General features: G+C 51.2%; 1 protein-coding gene across 1 annotated transcript; it reads right to left on the reverse strand.

The window, feature by feature from the left end:
- Nucleotides 1–433: 433 nt before the first annotated feature.
- On the reverse strand, nt 434–1826 carry PHLDA2 (pleckstrin homology like domain family A member 2). Its single transcript, XM_084207216.1, has 2 exons — nt 1347–1826; nt 434–867 (listed from the first exon to the last, which is right to left on the reverse strand). The coding sequence occupies exon 1, from the start codon at nt 1783–1785 to the stop codon at nt 1387–1389; it is 399 nt and encodes a 132-aa protein (XP_084063342.1). The 5' UTR covers nt 1786–1826; the 3' UTR covers nt 434–867; nt 1347–1386.
- Between the last annotated feature and the right edge of the window lie 17222 nt (nt 1827–19048).

A 19048-nucleotide genomic window follows, 5' to 3' on the forward strand; every position in this document is an offset into this window, starting at 1 on the left:
TGAGGAATCCGTGGAGCGTTGGCGCTCTCATTCCGAAACCAGGAATCCAGTTTTGTGCCTTAGCACAGCACTAAGCTGTGGGGGCTGGGGAGGACGCAGGGCATTCACAGAGAGCAGCATTTTCCCGTGGCAGGGAGCTCCTGCGCCTTCTGCAGCTGCCATGACTGGATTCTGTGGGAAAGAGCTTCCAGAGGAGCACTTCTGCAAGCTGTGGTAGGCTTTTCTATCTCCACCACTGACCAAAACTGAACCTCAACAGATTCTCCCTCCCTGGCTGGGAGACAGAGTTAGCCCAGATAACCTGTTTTTTTCTCCACCTCCCACTGTCCAGTCCAGGCCACCAAAAAGCCAAGCCTTACCCACTCTTCTTAAGCCACTTCACCACTGCCTGTATCCACAGATATGCTTCAACAAAAGTTACTGCAGCCCAGAGTACAGTAATAAAAAGTGAACATTTCAAGTAATTTATTTGGAATGGACACATTAATGCAAAAGCAATATTAAGACCAGTAACTGCTGAAAGACATTCAACAAAATAAATACAAATATAGATACTACAAATAATTTAAATTGTGTTTAACACCACCAGTCAGTGTTGAATCTTCCTTGCATCTCATAAATAGAAGATAATAGTTCACAAAGCCGTGCCACACAAAACACGTGGACGCTTTGCTAGAAGTCCTGTATGAAAGTCTTTGGTTTTTCTTTATGCATCTCAGGCAAAGCTCAGGGCTCTTTGCTCAGCAGCCACAACGGGCTTGGAGAAAACCAAGCTGCTTCCAGCTCTCTTCTTTGCTTTCCTTCATTGGTACCCTGTCCCATTTCAGTCCAAGACACTCGATCTGGTTTATCATCCAGTGGTATGCTCTAAAGGTAGCAAGAGGAAATGGGTTAGTAAAACAAGCAGCACAGCAAGGCACAGGAAAAAAAAGGGGGGGGGGCTTTAAAGGGAGAGTAAGCATTAAGCATTTATTTTCACAGATTTATTTTTTCTTTAGCAGATTCTGTGAGGAAAGCATTGCCAAGTGCCATTTCTTATTGCCCGCCACCCTCACATCGTTCTCTCAGCACACCGCAGAAGCGCGGCTCCCACCAGAAATTCCCCGCCGTGCACGGGAGAAGGGGCCAGACCCCCGCGATGGCCCGGGACAGCCGTGCCGTGCCCCGCGGTCCCCGCGCTGGCAGCGCGGCGCGGTGCCGGCCGCGGCCCGGCCGGGAGGGTGCGCGGAGCCCGCGCCGGGGAGTGAAGAATTGTAAAGGATCAAGCGGGTAAAGAATTGTAAAGGATCACGCGGGAAGCCCACGAAGTGCCGCGGCAGCAGCGCCGAGGGGCCGGGCGGGCTCACCTGGGGCCGGGCCGGCCGGGCGGGCGGGCGGGCGGGGGGCTCAGGGCGCCCGGGCCAGCCGCCGCTCCTGGGTGCCCGCCGCCTGCTCCATCTCCTGGCGGCTCTTGAAGTCCTGGATGGCCCGCTTGTTCTGGAAGTCGATGAGGGCCATGGTGATGGAGGCGTTCCAGCAGCTCTGGTCCGGACACCGAAAGTCAATCTCCTTGCGGTCTTTGGTGACGATGGTGAAGTAGATGTACTTGCCCGTGCGCTCCACGCAGTCCACCTTGAGGATGGAGCCGAAGCCCAGCTCCTTGCCCTTGGCCCGCTTGTGCCCGTCGGGGAAGAGACTGAGGCTGTCCTTGGTCAGCACCACCAGCTTCTTCTTCCACAGCTGGAAAAGGCTGTCGCTCCGCTTCTCCAGCTCGCCCTCGCGGATCACCTCGGCTTGCATCTTCATCCTCGCTCCCCGGCGGTGGCTCCGGCTGTTGCTCCGACTGCTGCTCGGGCGGCGATGACCGAGCCCCGCCGCGATGGGAACAATTTATTGCAATGAATCAGCGCCGGGCGCCTTCCGGTGCCTCCCCCGGGGAGCCCGGCCCGCCGCCCCCTCCCGCCCCGCCTCCCGCCCGCCCCCCGGGCCGCGCTCCCCGCCCGGGCCGCCCGTGCCCGCGGGGCTGCGCGATGGGGGCGGCCCGGCAGACAGCCCGAGGGTCCCGGAGGCTGCCCCGAGTGGGGAGGCTGTGGGGAGGGGGTGCCTCCCCCACGGGCCGCCTCGCCGAGGGCTTCCACTCTGCTGCTGCTGCCGTATGGGGGGACCCCAGTCCTGTCTGCCCACTCCCCGCCCCACCCGTGTTTCCTCTGCCGGTCAAGGATAGCCCCCCCGCGGTGAGGATGGGGCCGCTGTGATCTGAGACAGCCCCCATCTTGCCCCTCTGAGCGCTCCCTGCCGCTTCCCAGATCCCTAATGGGGTACAGGATGCTCCCAACACTGTTCCTAGATGCCTGGATATGGGCATCTTCGCTTTGGGTCTGCCCTGGCATCATCTCTCTCTGGGGCAGAGGGGCCTGAGCCAAGCCCAGGGTGGGTTTCTTCCATGTCCCATGGACATCTGCTCTGAGTCCAGCCCCTGGTCACCCCAAGAGGCTCAGCTGGGGCCTGTCCAAGCACACCAGTTTCATTTGAGGCCCTGCATCCTGCTTAGCTATGCCCCATCACCATCGGCCCTTCCTTCATCCTTTCCTGAGGGCAGCACCCCTCTCCAGTTTTGCATTAATACTGCTTCCCCTTATTTTTATCCCCTGCAATCAGTGGTTTTATCCCATTCCCCCCCCTTTAGCCCATTCCCTCCTCCAGGGAGGGCACCACAGTTACAGCCTGGGCAGTGCCCAGCGCCATGGGGAAGTCAGGAAAGGCTGTGGCAGCTGGAGGTGATATTTAGGAGGCACGTGTGAGCCTGCAGTCCCTTCCTCTTGGACACCTTTCATTTTGTCACTCCTTCACGATAGTTGACACAGGGCTGATCCAGCTTCCCCGCCGAGGGCAGGGCTGTACTGAATGAACTTGTTCTCGCCGTTTCTCCAGCAGATTGGCTCAGGTGCGCACCTTGTGCAGCATCACCCTTTGGACTTTGAGCGCTGCTCTCTCTCCTCCATCGCCTTCCCCGGATGGCCGGCACCCCTAGAGGTGCTTGCGAGCCAAACCCCAGCGGTGAGCTCGCAGGGCAGGGCCCGGCCCCTTTGAAGAGGCTGGCAGCGCTCCCAGGGACCGGCAGGGTCAGAGGCCCATTTCCCGGGAACAAATCAGAGCGAGAGCCAAACCCATTTCCGCTGCAAATCACCCGTCTGCCAGAGTGTAGGGCCGCGCTTTGATAATCCACTGCAGCCTGCACATCTGTGGGGAGGGGCAGAACAAAGGTGGGGGCTGTGCGATGCTCCTGGGGTTGATGAATGAGCCAGGAATGGTTTGGCTGAGCTTTTCAGGGAGGGATGGGCTGGGAATTGCTCTGGGAAGACCACGGTGGCCATCCTGCTTGTGGGGTAGGGCAGAGCTGCAGAACATACGTGGGGCTGTGAGCTGGCATGTGAAGAGCTGCAGGCTTTTCCCTCGGAGCCAGCACTGTATCCTACTTTTCAGTGTGATTTATTTTGTTTCAGCGAGGGGAACAGCCCAGACTGATTTACAATTAGGTTGTACAACCACATTTTCAGGGCAGATGCTGGTCTGCTCTGTAAAACCACTTTCTGACCCAAAGGCCCCCTAAAGAATAAGGGAGCTGGAGCCAACCAGGAGCAGAGCTGGATATTGAGCAGAAATCAATAGGATATTTTCAATTTGGCCCCAGAATGAAACAGGCAATGGTCTTTGTGCACAGGAAATGGGACACCACTTCAGAAAGAGAAAAAAAAATAGGCAGTAAGTCAGCAGCATACAAGGAACATCTGGAGGAAGGCTCCTGGTGTGGAAAGGCTGCAGGATTTGGCATGTTTGTGCACACCTTACTTCAAAAGTTCCACTAAAAGATCCTGAATTTCCTTTTAAATGAAACTCGTATCTGTAGATGCAGGGTCAGAAGACCACTTTGGTCTCTGTCTTTCCGCTTTTGCTTTCATCTGGGTGATTTTTCTTGTGCATTTATCCATCATTTTGAAATATTCAAAGCCTCCCCCAGCTGTCACCTCAGTAAACTTGCCTTAATACTGGCCAAATTTAAAAACTGCTAGGGAAAAAAAAAAAAAAAAAGGGAAAAAAGTGGAAAAATTGCTCTCAGTGGAAAAAGGTAGGTTCTTGCTGAACAGGGACCCTAGTTTTGAACATATGTCCATTGTATGAAGGCTCCACATTTTTACCTAAGATGGGTTAGTTAAGTGGATAAAAGAATAAAAAGAAAGTCTAGTAAATTACCATAGGGTCTCTGCCATTGTGACCATGCAGAAATTCCATAAAGCAGGTTTAAAAATTTGATTACATTTACTGAGACAGAAAGCAAATATGACTGCAGCTGAATCCAAAAAGGGCAGCAGAGCCAAGCCACGAGCAGTTTCCTACAGGAACATTTCTCAGGGAAGAATGGAGAGCTGCAAGGAGCTCTGAGCCATCTGGTCCAAGAAACGTGGCAATTTCTTACAAGTAGCACAGCCCTAATCCTAGTGCATGCCATGGTAGCTGGTCACTGCTGATACAAGAATATAGCGTTACTTTTGCCTGAGGAAAGAAAAAATAGTTATATTGCCCTATTTTTTAAATATTAATAACTTAGGTAAAGAGCTGACAGTGGGGCACTGGTTTCATCTCAGCACCTGGGGAGAGGGGTAAGAGATGTGATGCAGCCCTGCATCCTACCCTGGCACCAAAGCTTGGGACAAGTGCCACAGGGTGCTGAGTACGTGTGGGTAGTGGATGGCTTTGATAATTAAGGGCCATGACCAAGCTGCAGCTAATGGGAGCTTTGGGTGATTGCAGCTCAGGTGCTGCTGCTGTCTCTGTCCAGGCTGGGGCTGGCAGCTGGGAGGAACCTGTCACTCCCTTTAGTTTGGGTTTAGTTGTTTAGTTGTGTTACCAAAGAGAGAAAGAGAAGGGATTTTTTTCTTGCAGCCCAGCACATCACCGAGGCTGTGCCTCAACAGTTTGTGAGCTCCCAAACGCAACCACCTTTAACATAAAGCTGCCTTTAATATAGAGTCATCAGGCACTGGCCCTTCCTTGCCCCCCAAACACAGGACATCTCCAGGAAACTCAAAATTTAGGAATTTGTCTCTGTTCTTAGGAAGAGAGGGGAAATAACACAGTGGGGAGTGTGACCCAGAGGAGGGTGATGGGAAGCAGAGTGACATTCATTCACAGGAGCCTTGTCCCCACAGCCATGTCCCTCTTCCCACACTTGCCAGGGGTGCTGGCACCACCCTCTGCTTTGCCCCAAAGCAATCTCCAATTTACTAGGGGCATTTTAAAAGCCTAAATGGCAATTTGGCATGGAAGTGTGGCTCCCCCAGAGGAAGGGACCAGCATTCAGCCACTGCTTGTAGGTGTGTTGTGTACAGGGATCATTTGATGGGTGTGGGATGGGGTGGCCACACTCAGCCTCGATGGATGGGCTGGTGGTGCCAGCCTTTGCCGGCTGCATGGATGGCTGTGCCGTGACACATGGCTCTGAAGTGAGTGCCCGCTCCAGAGGAGGGGTTTGCTCATTGTTTCCGAGTGCGAGGCGTCAGAAGCCTGCTGCTGGCAACATCGGGTTGCCTTAGCTACGTGAGTCATGGTAACAAAGCACGGCAGCCAGGCAGGCACCGCCAGGAGCAGCCCGAGCTTTGAGGTCAGGGATGAGGATGGATAGGGATGGCGCCGAGGAAAAATGCCAGAAAACCGGGGGATTTCTCAGCTTAACTCCACAGGCCCATCAGTAGGACCTGCTGCCTTTTTTGTGGAATTTAGCCATGCATTTGTCCCACCAGTGTTTCCAGCTGACCCCAACATTGCATCTCCCTCCCAAAAGATGCAGGAGCTCCTGCTGCACTATCAGACATTGCAGGGTACTGGCATTCCTGCAGCTGTCTTGGGCTTGTTCCCACTGTCCCTCTGTAGTCCTGGAGCTGTGCATCTCCTCTCTCAGGGCTCTGTCCTGGAGAAGGACTCCTGATTTTTCTGGCATTAATGAAGGCTTCTCAGCAGCAGAGGGAAGTGGAGACTGAAGGCTGTAAAATTGCTTTTATTATAATGATTTCAGCATGACATCTGTAGGGGGAAAAGCTGGTTTACAGGACTGACATTGTAATCCTGGCAGCTGAAGTCGATTAGTAACAGAGGAACATATGGTCTTGCATTGTAAATTGCTGCCCTCCATGTTTATATTAGGGTGTAGCTGTATCCACAGGCACTTTTAGCTGGAGCTCGGTATAGTGACCGCTGGGTCTCCTAGGAAACCTGTGCTCAAAAACCCCTAAATAGCTGTAAACTAAAAGGGTGGGTAGTTACTGAGGAAACTCTGTGATGAGCAGAGCTTTTTCATGTTTTTCCCATTTTATTCCATTTTTTCCACATCTTTATACTCCTTAAAATATTTGGTTGGGTTTTTTGTTTTGTTTTTGTTTTGTTTTGTTTTGGGGTTGGATTTTTTGTTGTTGTTGTTGTTGTTTTGGGGGCCTTTATTTATTGTTTGTTTGTTTGGGTTTTTGTTTTGTTTTGTTTTTTTTGGTTTTTTTAGACTGTTGCAGAGTATCTCTGGGAAGTTTTTGGCTATAGTTCTTTAATATTCTCTTCCTTCAGAAATGTCCTGGGACAAATTGGTGCCATTGGGTCCCTCCAAACTCCCCTGGTGAGCTGGTGGGTGCCAGTCCCGCCGTGGGAAGGACCTCCTGGAGCAGCATGGAGCACATCAGGGCCAGCTGCCCAAATTGGAGATGCCCTGGAAGGGGGCTCAGTCTCCCTTGGGGATGTTCAAGCCTTTCCATGAGTGCAGAGAGAGCTTGGGTACATTGGTCCAAGATGTCCAAGCTCAGGTGAAGAAGCTCTTCTCTCGGGGGCAGTTCACTGGGAAAGGTCTCAGCCAGGGGAGGAAGACCGCCCAAGCTGTTTGTTAGGTGATTGCAGTAAATGATAGGCAGCAAGGCTGGAGCTTTTGGGTTAATTTAAACAAGGGCATCAGAGGAAGCATCTTTGCTCAATCTGGGAGATCCTTTTTTTGTACCATACGCAAGCCATGGATTAATCAGCAATAGCACGTAGCCCAGCTTGCTCAATTTACTAATATTTATCTGACTAAGACTCTTTTTTCCTGAGAAGCTTGAAATGTCTCATCCCACTGAGTCAGTGTGTTACCATTACACGTTGTAAACTGCTGCAGACAGTCATGGAGCAGTTGTGAGGAACTGGGAAGAAAAGATGTCATTTCCCATCAGCCGGTCCTTGGCTGCGCTCTGCAGCAGACAGCCAAATAAGGGTGGGAATGTGCCAAATCAAACCTGCTTAGGACGACTCCAGGCACTTAAATTCCATACTGGGATTAAAAACGCGGAGGGAGAGGGGCTGTTTTGCTGTTTCTTTCCACAGCAGCCTGGGCATGACTGTGTGTGTAGTGTGTTCCCCGCTTTGGATGCTGTATGGGTGTTTAGTTTGGTTATTAAAATAAAAATGGAAAAAGAAGTCTTGTGTTATCTGGTCTTTTGAGCTGTTGGTGCCCCTCCTGATACCCATTTCTCTGAGCATTTTGGCCCAATTTCAAGCCCATTTGGCAGAAATACAACAGGTAAAAAGATCCCTGGGTAGCTTGGCCTGGCTTGGAGGAGCCTGAGTGTATCTTCATGCAGGTGAGGAAGGTGTTGACCCCACAGTTCGGGTTTGGTCCAGGACTGCTGTTTAGATGCTGGTAGATACAGCCTGTTCTCACAATTCTCTTCACAAAGCAGCTTGCTGAGCATCATGGGGGGATCCATGAACACCCTGAGATGTCAGTGGGGAGGACAGAACCCCATCACAGGGCCCCCTGGGACCCATGGGGACTCAGTACTTCCCCTTCTGCCAAGGGAATGGAAAGCCCAGCCAGTGGCTTGCCAAGCCCTGCCCTGAACTGTGAGGTTATTTGCTGACCCCTCTGAATGCTGTCAACATTTTCCCATGTCCTGTGAGCTCAGGAGATGGTTTAGGCTACAGCTCACAGTTTTAAAATGACGGGACATTCCCCTGCTGAAGGATTCAACTTCTCATACTAAATCTCTTGGGGCAAATATTTGGGATATCTTTATTTTCAGCAGCAACAATAAATGTCTGAGACCTCAGCCTGGGCTGACACTGATGAGCTCTTTGCATAGGAAGTCCCTGGTGGTTTCAGCTCGTGCCATTCAGCCTGGCACTGCCTGCCTGCTGCCAGGCAGCCTTTTATTGCCCTGCTGGGCTTGTACCAGAGATTGTGAAAGGCCAGGCTTTGCAGAAGTACGCTGACATTGCATACTGAAGGTCACTGCTCCACTTTACCTGTCCTTTCGAAATCTGCCAAGATCCAGGAAGTGGCTTTTAACCATCTTTGTCCTGTATCTGTGTGTGGAGACTGTGGCAGCTCCAGCGCTGACAAGTGCCAGTGTCAGTGTGACCCGTGTCCCCACCTGGCTGTCCTGACAGGGAGCACAGCCCTGAGCTCCCTGTTGGTGCATCCTCCTGCCCCCACATTCTGAATTTTGCCTGGTTTTTTTTTTTTTTTTTTAACAGTGTATAAACTTTTAGAGTAAACACTGAAAAAGATCACAGGACTGCCTAACCACAACATCAGCCAACTTTAGGGAGTTGGGGGGAATAAAAGGTCATGGTACTGTCCAGCTTTGGGATGCTTCCTGTCTACAGGAGGGCTGGGAAGACATCAAAAAGAAACTCCTCCAGTGCATCATTCCCAGAAGGGGCCAGGGCCAGGCTATGGGAAGTAGCTGGAGGTGAAAGAGCAACCTTTCCCTCCTGGACAGCTGGGGTGTGTGTGGCAGGCCAGGTGGTAGAGCTGATATCATGTTTCACATTGTGCTTTGGCTGCTAATTTTTCTTTTTGAAGCACTGTAGCAGGTGCGAAGGGAAGCAGTTAGATGAGGGTTTAGGATTTTTTTTTCTGTCTATTCTCTCCTGAGGCTTTTACCTCCTTGCCAGTGTTTCCACTGCTGTGATCTCTGCCTGCTACCACTACCCTGCTGCTCCCCCACTAAACCTGTGCCATGACCAGGCTTCTGCTGGAGCAGGCAGTGGGAGCAGAGGATGCTCTGTTGCTTGGCTGGCAGTGCTCAGGAAGGCTGGAGGGAAACAGGGATCTCATATGGTGGATTAAAATGCAAGAAACACTCTCTAGGCATCAACTTCAGGTCATTCAGTGACATCTGAAAGCCACGGGGGAGGAAAAAAATCCTAAAAACATTGGATAAAATGGAAAATAGAAATCAGCAATGTTTATTTTTCCAGTTCTGACTGGTTTTCCCAGTTCTCACCTATCGCTGATTTGTCTGCCCATTCCTACCACCAAATAAATGAAAGGCTTTGGGTGAGTCCAGTAGTCCTGAGGCCTGAGTGGATGTCAGTGTTTATAAGCTCCACGTGCCTCCCCGTTTGTACCTGTCCTTTGCCTCGTGGCTCGTGTGGCAGGGGATAGCAGGAGTCCGCTTGCTCCCCGAGTTAATATTTGCCAATGGGGCTAAAATGTAGAAGTCAAACTCTCTTCTTTCCTGCTGGTTACTCAGCCCACCTCATATCCAAACACCTGGCCCCACCTGGGCAAATATTTGGAATGAGTAGCTCAGGGCATGTCCCACCAGGCTGAGAGCTGGGGCTGGGCAAGCATCAGTGATGCTGTTATTCTCCTCCTGGTGGTCCCTGTGCGCTTGGCTGAGCCAGGAGGTGTGGAAGGGAAATCCTAAGCTATAAAATCTGAGGATATTTTTTCCCCCCCGGCTCTATTAGAGAAACTACAGTTTGGTGGCAGAGAGAAATGGGTTTGAGGAAAGCTCTGTGTGTTTTGTGGAGGGAGCAAAAATCCAGTGTTTTAGGAAATGGGTTTGAGCTTGGTGGCCCAGTGGCCCTGGGCAGTGTGGGAGCCCAGTGACTGCAGCATTTACGAGTGGAAAAAAAGATGAAGGGAGAAAGTTTGTGATAAAGCAGGGAGGCAGTTAAGAGGAGGAAATGAGGGTGCTTGGCATGCAACCTTGGCCAGGCTCTGCTCCCCCAGGACGAGCCAAAAATAGATGTCCCTGGAGGCAGGGCAGCCCAGGTTAAAGCGGAATGATGAACAGGGGATGCAGCCATGGCACAGAGGATCATGGGGAGCAGGACAGAGATGTTATGCTCAGCCAAGGGCATCCTGCTGCTTTACTTGGGGCAGTTTTGTTCCCCCTTGCCAGGGGTTTCCCCTGGAACCTGGCTCCCATACTTTCCCCATTTCATGTCCTCTGTCAGCTCAGTGGGGCTCCATCCCAGCCTCTGCTACAGCTGCAGGGGTGGGGAGGAAGTTATTTGCATTGATCTGAAAACTCAGGATGGCTGTAACACTGTGTGACAGCTTAAAACTCAGAAACCCCTTTCCTGTGGGGTTATTGCTGAGAGCTGGCTGGGACAATTATCACAAAACCTTCGCTATTAGTCCCAAATTACTGGTGTCCTTTAGAAGAGGGGTCTTTTCTTCAGCCAAGGACAGGTGGCACTGATTGGCATTTACCACCCAGGATGGGTTTATCTGGGCTTCTCTGGAGGTGTTGTAACCAGGGTTGCTACAGCAGGGATAAAGTGCTTTAAATTCCTTGTTTCCTCAATCCATTTATCGCCTATCGGACATTTGTAGTGTGGAGCCCTGCTGGCCTTTGGAGCCCGGAAATAACCTCCAAAAGGAGCAAAACGAGTTAAATGGCTTGGCAGGCAGCCAGGATGACTAAGTCATTCTTCCAGCCTTACTGGAGCAGGAGTCAGGCATGGAACCGGACACAATTCCCATAATTGGAAAGCCCTGGTCAGAGCTGCGGGATCCGGGGCTGCAGCAAAAGCCCTCGCGGGCGGTGAGAGGCCAGGGAGGCCTCGGGCAGGGCACTGCAGAGGGGACATGCATGTCCATGACTGTGCCTGTTTGCAAGAGCAGTAACCCAGGGACACAAATAGCAAACCACACATTTGGCCAAAACACTGGAAAACGAGGCTGGAGTTTCCGACACAGACGCTGCCAGCCCCCTCTCGTTGCCAAGGCTTTCCTAAAAGCCTTTTTGGACTCCCACAGGCACAGGGGAGTGTGCACATGGCACATCTCCAGCCTTAACTTTCCTCATGAGACCTTGAAGTGAGGAGCTGTGCGAGAGCAGAAGGAAAACGTTTGATTTCAGTGAGAACACCTCTTTTCTTCCTGCCACGGAGGACAGGACTTCTCTGTGGGCACTCCAGCAACACGTGACGAGAGCCCTGTGGGAGCCGTGTGGGTGCTCCGGCACCCACAGCTCTCCGAAGCACCCATTCCGCCACCCTGCCGGCGCCACCTGGCCCAGGGCACGCTGAAACCCATCATCAGCGCCGGATGCTGCTGGGGAATGGGCAGTGGAAGAAGAAAACCAGCACCCCTGGGCCGGTCCCCTGGGCAGAGGTGTCCATGGCACTGGGATTTTTGGCTCTGGCTGGCCTCTGTGCATATTTCTTTGCAGCACACCCAGCCGCAGCCTCTCCCATGGCTGATAACGAGCTTGACCTTTATCTCTGGTGACTCACGGCTGCTCCTGTTCCACTTGCCTGTCAAGGGCCGGTTGTCTCCTCCATGGGAAAACTCTTTGAGTGTTGACCAGGGGCAGGAGAAGCACAACCACACCTGCAGCCAGAAATCCCCTTTGGCCACAGCCATTCCACCACTTACCGTCCTTTGGTGCCTCACTCGCTGCTTCTGCTCTAACAGGCTCTAACAGTGATGGCTGCTCGCAGATGGATGAGGGTGAGGGGAGGATGAGGGTGAGGATGAGGATGAGGTTGCCCCAAGGGAAGGGCACCCTGTTCCCCAGCCTGAACCGCAGGAAGGCAGTTTTCATTCTCTGCAAGCAGTTGCTGCATGTCATCTTGGATCAAGTGACTTCTCATGCAGCAGTAATGAGGGAAGAGAGGGGGAAAAGGCCTTCATCTCGTGAGAAAGCTGGGTGCTGGGATGGAGAAGCAGCTGTCTCTGTGGGAGCAGATGCATTTCTCTGGGAGATAGGAGCAGTCCCCTCCACAAACCATGCTGTGATCGATGATTGCTGCGGGTAGCGAGGGCGATGAGCTTTTGTGGAGCATCTGGGACCCCGGGGCAAAGGAAGTGGGAAGGCAGGGAGGAGGTTTGTGCTTGCAGGGGGCTGGCACGGAGCCTGCAGCGGCATCTCAGCCCCGACCTTCAAAGGGAGGAGGCTGCTGGCTCAGTGCTGACTGTCCCAGCTCCCACCCGGGTGTTTAAAGAGGCAGCTTTCCCTTCTCCCTGGGTGAAGGCGCCCTGGTTCTCCCACCTGGCGCGGGGCTGGGGCGGCTGGCCGGCAGCAGGGGTGACTCAGCGTGCCCACGCAGCAGCGCCAGCCAGCTCCGGCTCTGTGTGACGAGCAGGTGAACTGATGGCTGCTCACCAGGACCTTGGACCTCGCTTTCTTTGCCTTTCCTTCCCCTTTGTGTCGCCTTGCCCTCCCTTGGGCTGTGCTCCGTGAAGGGGCACCGGCCCTAGTGCAGGCCTGGCCACCCTCCTGCCCGTGGCTCTGTGACACCGGGGCCGTGCCAGCTCGGAGCTCCCCTGGCCCTGCAGGCCCAGGGCAGGCGCTGGCTGGGGCGGAGGCAACGCCGAGGGCGCAGTGCAGCCGCAGAGCCGCCAGCTTCTCTTCTGAATGACTTTTTATCTCCGCCGAGAGGAAGTCGTAAAGCGATCGCGTTTTATTGAAACGCGGTGAGGGACGACATCCCGGCACATGGAACCAAGTCAAGGCCAAAGCTCCGGCTGCCCGGCTGCCAGAGAGAGCAATAAAGCAGAGACACTCAGCCAGCAGCTCGGGCCCTGCAATTATCACTGCTTCCCAAGGGACATTTCTACCACGTGCTTCCATTTTTCCCTCTCCAGTCATGCTTTAGCACAGACGGACGAGGTGGTGTCTGCAGGAAAAATGAACACGTGAGCTGGGTGGGTCAGTCCCACCTTGGTGCTCACTGTGTGGGGTCAGAGGGAAGGCGTTTCTATCACAGGGCAGCTGCCTGCTGCTTGGCATAAAAATAAAATAAAATAAAATAAAATATAAAATAAAATATAAAATAAAATAAAATAAAATAAAATAAAATAAAATAATAAATCAGCTCCCAGTTGTGGCTCTGCTTTAGCTTTCAGACACTCATCGCACCCCAGCAGCTCCTCCTGCCAACATGCACCAAGTGCTTTATCCAGGAGGTGTTTCTGGCTGCTGCAGTGTGTGGGGAGGGCTTGGTTTGGCTTGGGAGGGCTTTTTGGGGTTTTGTTGTTTGGGTTTTTTTGGGTTTTGTTTTGGTTTTGGGTTTTTTTAAGCCATTTGCTGCCCCTTTGATCTGCTGGCTCTGGCACAAAAAGAAAAAAATAATAAAGATAGAAGAAAAAAGAAAAAAAGCTGATTGCAACTTGCCTGGGGGTGCGGGGGCAAGATCTACAATTGCCAGCGGCACGGCTGGAAGTCATCCGGCTTCCTTCTGCTCCTGCCAGTCAGCCCAGAGCCCGCACGAAGCCCTCCCAGCCCAGGGGGATGAGGGAGGATCCCCCCCGAAAACCCTCCTGCCCCGTACCCAGATACCTCCCTTTGTGCCACGGACAAGCTCGAAGGGGGTCGGCCCCCCCTCCCCTGCACCAACACCCCCTTTAATTAAAAATTGAAATCATGTAATTGCCTCGTCATTAAAGCCAATTAAAGCCCGGCTGACAAGGGAGGAGGCGGCACATTTTGCAACTCGCCGCGGAGAGATGAGAAAGGGCGCACCGCAATTACGGTGTCTGTTTGCTCTGCCTTCCCCCGACGTCTTCATCAGGGCTGCCTTTGAAATCGGACCCGCAGTGAGATGCTGCTGGCGGGCTCCTCGCAGCCGGCAAACCCCGCGTACCGGCCGGCCTGAGTGCTGGGAGAGGCTGCCGCACACCGCGGAAGGGAAGGGAGGCCGGGCTGCCTCCTCTCCTTCCTCTCTCTCCTCTCCTCTCCTTCCTCTGCCTCCTCCTGCCCTGCGCCCGCAGATGAGGCCAGGTGTGGAGGAAGCATGCTCAGGGGGATGAGGGGCAGAGAACAAGGCCGGGGGGCAGCAATCCTTGTGCCAGGCTGTGCCAGGGGCTTGCTGGAGCTGGATGCCTACCGCAGCTCTGCATTTTGGTCTCCAGCTCCTAGGGATGCTGCAAGGTCATGGATGGCTGGTTTCCAGGGCCAGGAGCACCCACAGGGGTGATCCCCACCCCTGCTTGGATTCAGGAATGGTGCTATCTCACACTGTGACGTGGGGTGGACGTTCCGAGCGCTGTTGGTGTGCTGTCCCCACCCATAACAGAATCAGTTCCCAGGGGTTCAGTCCCGGGGTGTTTATTTACAGCCTCTTCGGCCTCACTGGGCAAAAGGGACTGAAACACCTGCTCCCCAGAAGGCACAAGATGAAGCTGGGGATGGAGGGAAAGAGGACTCCATCCCCTCTTCTCCTTGGCCAGGAGATCCCAAGACCAGCCAGGCCATCCCTGTGAGCGCAGGAGTTTCCAGCCGGAGCAGCTCCCGCGAGTCTGAGTCTGCACTCCGGGTGCAGAGCGGAGCGCACGTGGAATGCCGCGGTGCTGCTGCTCCAGATGCCGGCTCCGTCATTTTCCCTCCTGCTGCCCGGCTTTGAAACGCCTGAGCAAGCAGCCCTTGCAAACACTTTATTGCACACACGCACTTGCCTACGTTTTGACCTGAACTGTGCTTATTAACCTCTCTCTCTTTTTTTTTTTTTTTTTTGGGTGTAATAACAGTCCGGTGTTCTTTGTAGGCAATCTGTCTTCAAAGATCTCCTTTTTGATCTTTTCATACGCTAAGCAACAATTCAGCCTATATAAATCTCAGATTGAAAGTGCATAATTTGTTTTTCCCCGATTTTTTGAAGCGGTAAGAGATGAAACGGCTCAGGGGAATGTCAGCAGCAGTTATATCTTAATTGTTTTTTCTCTGCATCAAAACGCCTTGAACTATTTACTCGTGTGCAGGAGCTCTGCATGACCTCTACAGCAAGTGCTGTAACTCCCCTAACAAGTTATATCCCATCACCGACTCCAGCAGTTGGCTTCAGTAGGAGCTCCAATACTCATTTTTCACCCAGCTTTCATTCTCTCATGCTCTTTCTGTTCAGGCAAATCAAAGAGTTTGGAATGTGCCTTAAGTCAGGAGCATGAAACAGAAGAAGGAAGACCAGATAATTGGGTTAAGGAAAAGAACAATATAAAAAAAAAAAAAGGAAAAAAATTCACAACCTCATTCTAAGTGTGACCTAACAGAGTTTATCAAATGGACATTAACTAAGCAAGTTCTCATTTATCCCTAAAAGGTAGACTCAAAAACCAGAGTGAATTTGCTTTGTAAAAAAAAAACAATTTAACAGCTCACAAGGAATATTTGCACAATGCATAAACTTACATTAGTGATAGATCAGACCATCCTATGCTGTTTGGTTTCTGCCCCAAACGGGGACAAATTTTTTTTTAAATTTTTGTTTCATCCTTTAGGCTGTGATAAATGTTCCTTTCCCTAGTGTTTCCCTTCTCTTCAGCCCTTTTTCTCAAGCTGGGATGGGTCTAGTAGGGTTATATCCACCTTGCAGATGCTGGGGGACAGCAGGGAGGTGAGGGCAAGACCACAGTAAGAGGCCACAGCATCACTGGTGATGCTTTTTGGGGAAAGGAAACTTTGCTGGGAGGGATCTTTTTTTGCAGTGGGGGACTGTTAATAAGGAGGCTCATAGAAGCCAGAAGGCTTCTATGTGGAGCAGAGCTGGCAGCTGCAGCACAGGCTCACTGGGTTGTATTAACCTGCTCTGGCATCCCCACACGGTGTCCAAATTCCCACGGTAAAATCCGGAGGGTAAGGCAGCTTGTGCAAGAGGCGAGCACTGCTGGGTGGAGCGAGCGTTTTCGCTTGTGTAATGGAGAGGTGAACCAGCAGAGAGGAAAGGCAGTCTGGAAACAAAAGCTGGCACTTGACAAACTGCTCAGTCTTCATTCACATGATGCCTCATTAAGAGTGCACAGGCTTGAATTTTTTAAAAAATTTTTTCCCTTTTCTTTTTCTTGGATGCTTGTCAAACCAGAGTGACTTAGGGCATCTATTGTTTAGGATTCATGGCCCTGGCCCGTGAGAGGCTGCTGGTATTTAGGACATCAATATGAGCAAATGGAAAAAAAAATATTTCTTCCTGCTATTAGTGTGATAAGCCATTTGGGAAAGGGAGGATGTAAGTTTTTCCATGCACAGGTCAGTTACTGCAACAGAGTTGTTTGCATACCGATTTGTAGTGAAAAACGTGGACAGCAAAGGTAAAAACTGTGAGGATTTCAGCTTCAGGGGAGGAGTCCTGAACAGATATTGACATAAAATCAGTTCCCTGTGGATTTTAGTTGGGGAGAATAATACAGGTATTTATCCTTGGGAAAAGCCAAGAGAATAAAGAAGGATGAATGCAGAATTCTTTATTTTTTTTATACATTGCCTTTTGTCATAGACGCAGAATTGTTTGGGTGGGAAGGGACCTTAAAGAACATCTCATTCCAACCCCCCTGCTATGAGCAGGGGCACCTTTCACTAGACTAGGTTATTCAGAGCCCCATCCAACCTGGTCTTGAACACTGCCAGGGATGGGACATCCACAGTTTCTCTGGGCAGCCTGTGCCAGTGCCACACCACCCTCTCTATAATAAAGAATTTCTTCCTAATATCTAATCTAAACCTGCTGTTCTTCAGTTTGAAGCCTCCTTTTCCAGTGAGCATGTCCTCTAAATAGTCCCTCTGCATCTTTCCTGTCAGCTCAACTGGGAAGGGTGTTTCCTGAGCTAGAGTTGTTTCCAACAGTGCTAGAGCAAAGATGCTTCAGAAGAAGGTACACATTTCAAGCACAAGTTCATAAGGTGGTGCTGCCTCAGTGCAACGTCAGGCAGTGGGGCTGTGTCTCACATCTTGAACTCACCTCTGCATAGCTGAGCTCACAGGGAGAGAGAGATTTCCTTGTGCTGAACTAGTCTGACCTCTTCTTATGTGTCCCTCTGCAGCATGGGGCTCCTCAGCCTGCGCTGTGCTGAGCTGGCTTCCCAGCCAGACCTCATTTGCTTGAGGAACTGCCAGCAAGGCAGCATTTAACTGAGCGTGAATCTATTACCAGTCTCCTTTATTCTAAAACAGGAAAAGCTTGTTTAATAAGGAGAGTGGAAACACACAGAGACCATCTTAGTTTTTCCAGGTACCACAGATCCTAACCAAATAGCAAACCCCAAATAACTGAACATACTGGAATTGAACCGAAAGCTCTGTTATCCCAAACACCAAATTTCCAGGAAGGTACCCTGGTGCTGTGCTGGATTCCTGAGAAACCACAGGCTGTCCCCGAGTTTCAGCTGGCAGCAGAGCATTTGCCATTTGTCCTGTATCAGATAGGGCAGCGGGGCAGTACCTCCAAGGCTCTCTTCCTAGACAACCCAGGCACTGAGAGGCTGTTAATCACACTGTATCCGAAGCAGGTGACATGCCAGATGAATTCCTCTTGGAGTGCTTCCAGCTGCTTCAACTTTCAGGCCCAGAACTAGAGTTTTTTCCTCTCCCAAAGGAGAAGCCACCAACATGAAGGCTGCATCACCAGAGCATGTTCCCACAGACTAAACTTCACGGTTTTATCATGGTGGTGAGATGACAATCAGGCATGGATGCATATAGACTTTTTGCTTTTCACCTCGCCATTTTTAAAAATTCCCCCCAGCTTTACATAGGGCATTCATTTATTTGTCTCAAGGCCCAGTCTTCCAAACACACCAATATTTAAAAAAGAAATAAATTCATTCAAACAGTAACTTGTGGGTTTTTGCACCCCCACACTCCATCAAGCCTGGATTTACCATTCAGCCTGGATTTATCTGGCCATGACATTCTGCCTACCACCTCAGCACTTCTTCGTACTCTGTTAGAGGAATGAGATGTACAGGTACCAGTTCATTTCCTGTAGGCAAACTGTCTAAGTGAAAACAGAGAAATGTTAAGAACTGCTCATCTCTGCCATTATTGGTGAGATCTGCAATGGGAAGAGCACAGCTGGCTTTTGACAAGATCTGCTTTCTATTAGGCTGTGTCAACCAGCATTAACTCCGCTTGAATGAATCCCAGGTCAGCTTTCCCATCATTTTCCCTGGGATGAACATCTTGCTAGGCAGCTTCATTACCCACCCATCTCATTTGCCTCCCTAGATGCTGGCACATTCGCTCCACATGTTCTGGAATTTCCCGTTTTCTCAAAATTAAAGTCAGCCTTTCAGGATTCATGCACATAAATTACTTTGGTGTGCTAATTTGCAGATGTTTATCTCCAGGTAGCAGCACTCCCGTTTAACCATGTAGTGGAAAGTACTGCTTGAGGATGGGGAACTATTATTCAGTTTCTTCCAATATTAAGAGAAACAAACCAGGTCAAATATATTTGATGTACCTTGCACTGTGCTGAGCCAGTCTGCACAGGGGCAAGCTCCATTTCATTACTCCTGTCCTTGTCAGCAACACCTTCACACTGCTCTCCATGCCTGCCAGAGTGCACTGCAGTCAGACTAGGCTACAAAATCTAATTTTTTAAAATACAGGCCAGAACCTATCCCTGTTCCTCCCTTCTTTCCTCATTCCTGCCTTAACACTGTGGCACCTGAGCAGTAGTGTTACATTTTCTGACTGCGAGGTCAGATGTGGGATTACCTTAACATTCATAAACCAGTTTGGCCCCCAGCACCTCATTCAGTCCGTGACCTAAGTGCACAGATCATGTGGAATCTTGTAATGATTGCTGCCTCCCTAAAATCCCCAACTCTTACAAAAGATTCCAGACTGTTTGCTTGCAAATTGAGCAAGTTTGTTCTGATTTACATCAAAGAACTGTACACTGCTATCTTTACAAGGGCTCGTGTGTTGGCTTTTGGCAAAGACAGATGTTGAGCCAGAAGCTGTATGGGCCAACAGCTGGAAAGGTGCTGTGTTTAACACTCCACCATTCACAACAGGATGCTCATTCCTCCTAGGAATTA

Source organism: Fringilla coelebs, assembly GCF_963513975.1.
Source record: "Fringilla coelebs genome assembly, chromosome: 6".
NCBI classification, from domain to species: Eukaryota; Metazoa; Chordata; class Aves; order Passeriformes; family Fringillidae; genus Fringilla; species Fringilla coelebs.

Bases quoted from the DNA above. Each gene is read 5' to 3' on its own strand.
- PHLDA2 (XM_084207216.1), bottom strand. From the start codon at position 1,785: ATGAAGATGCAAGCCGAGGTGATCCGCGAGGGCGAGCTGGAGAAGCGG.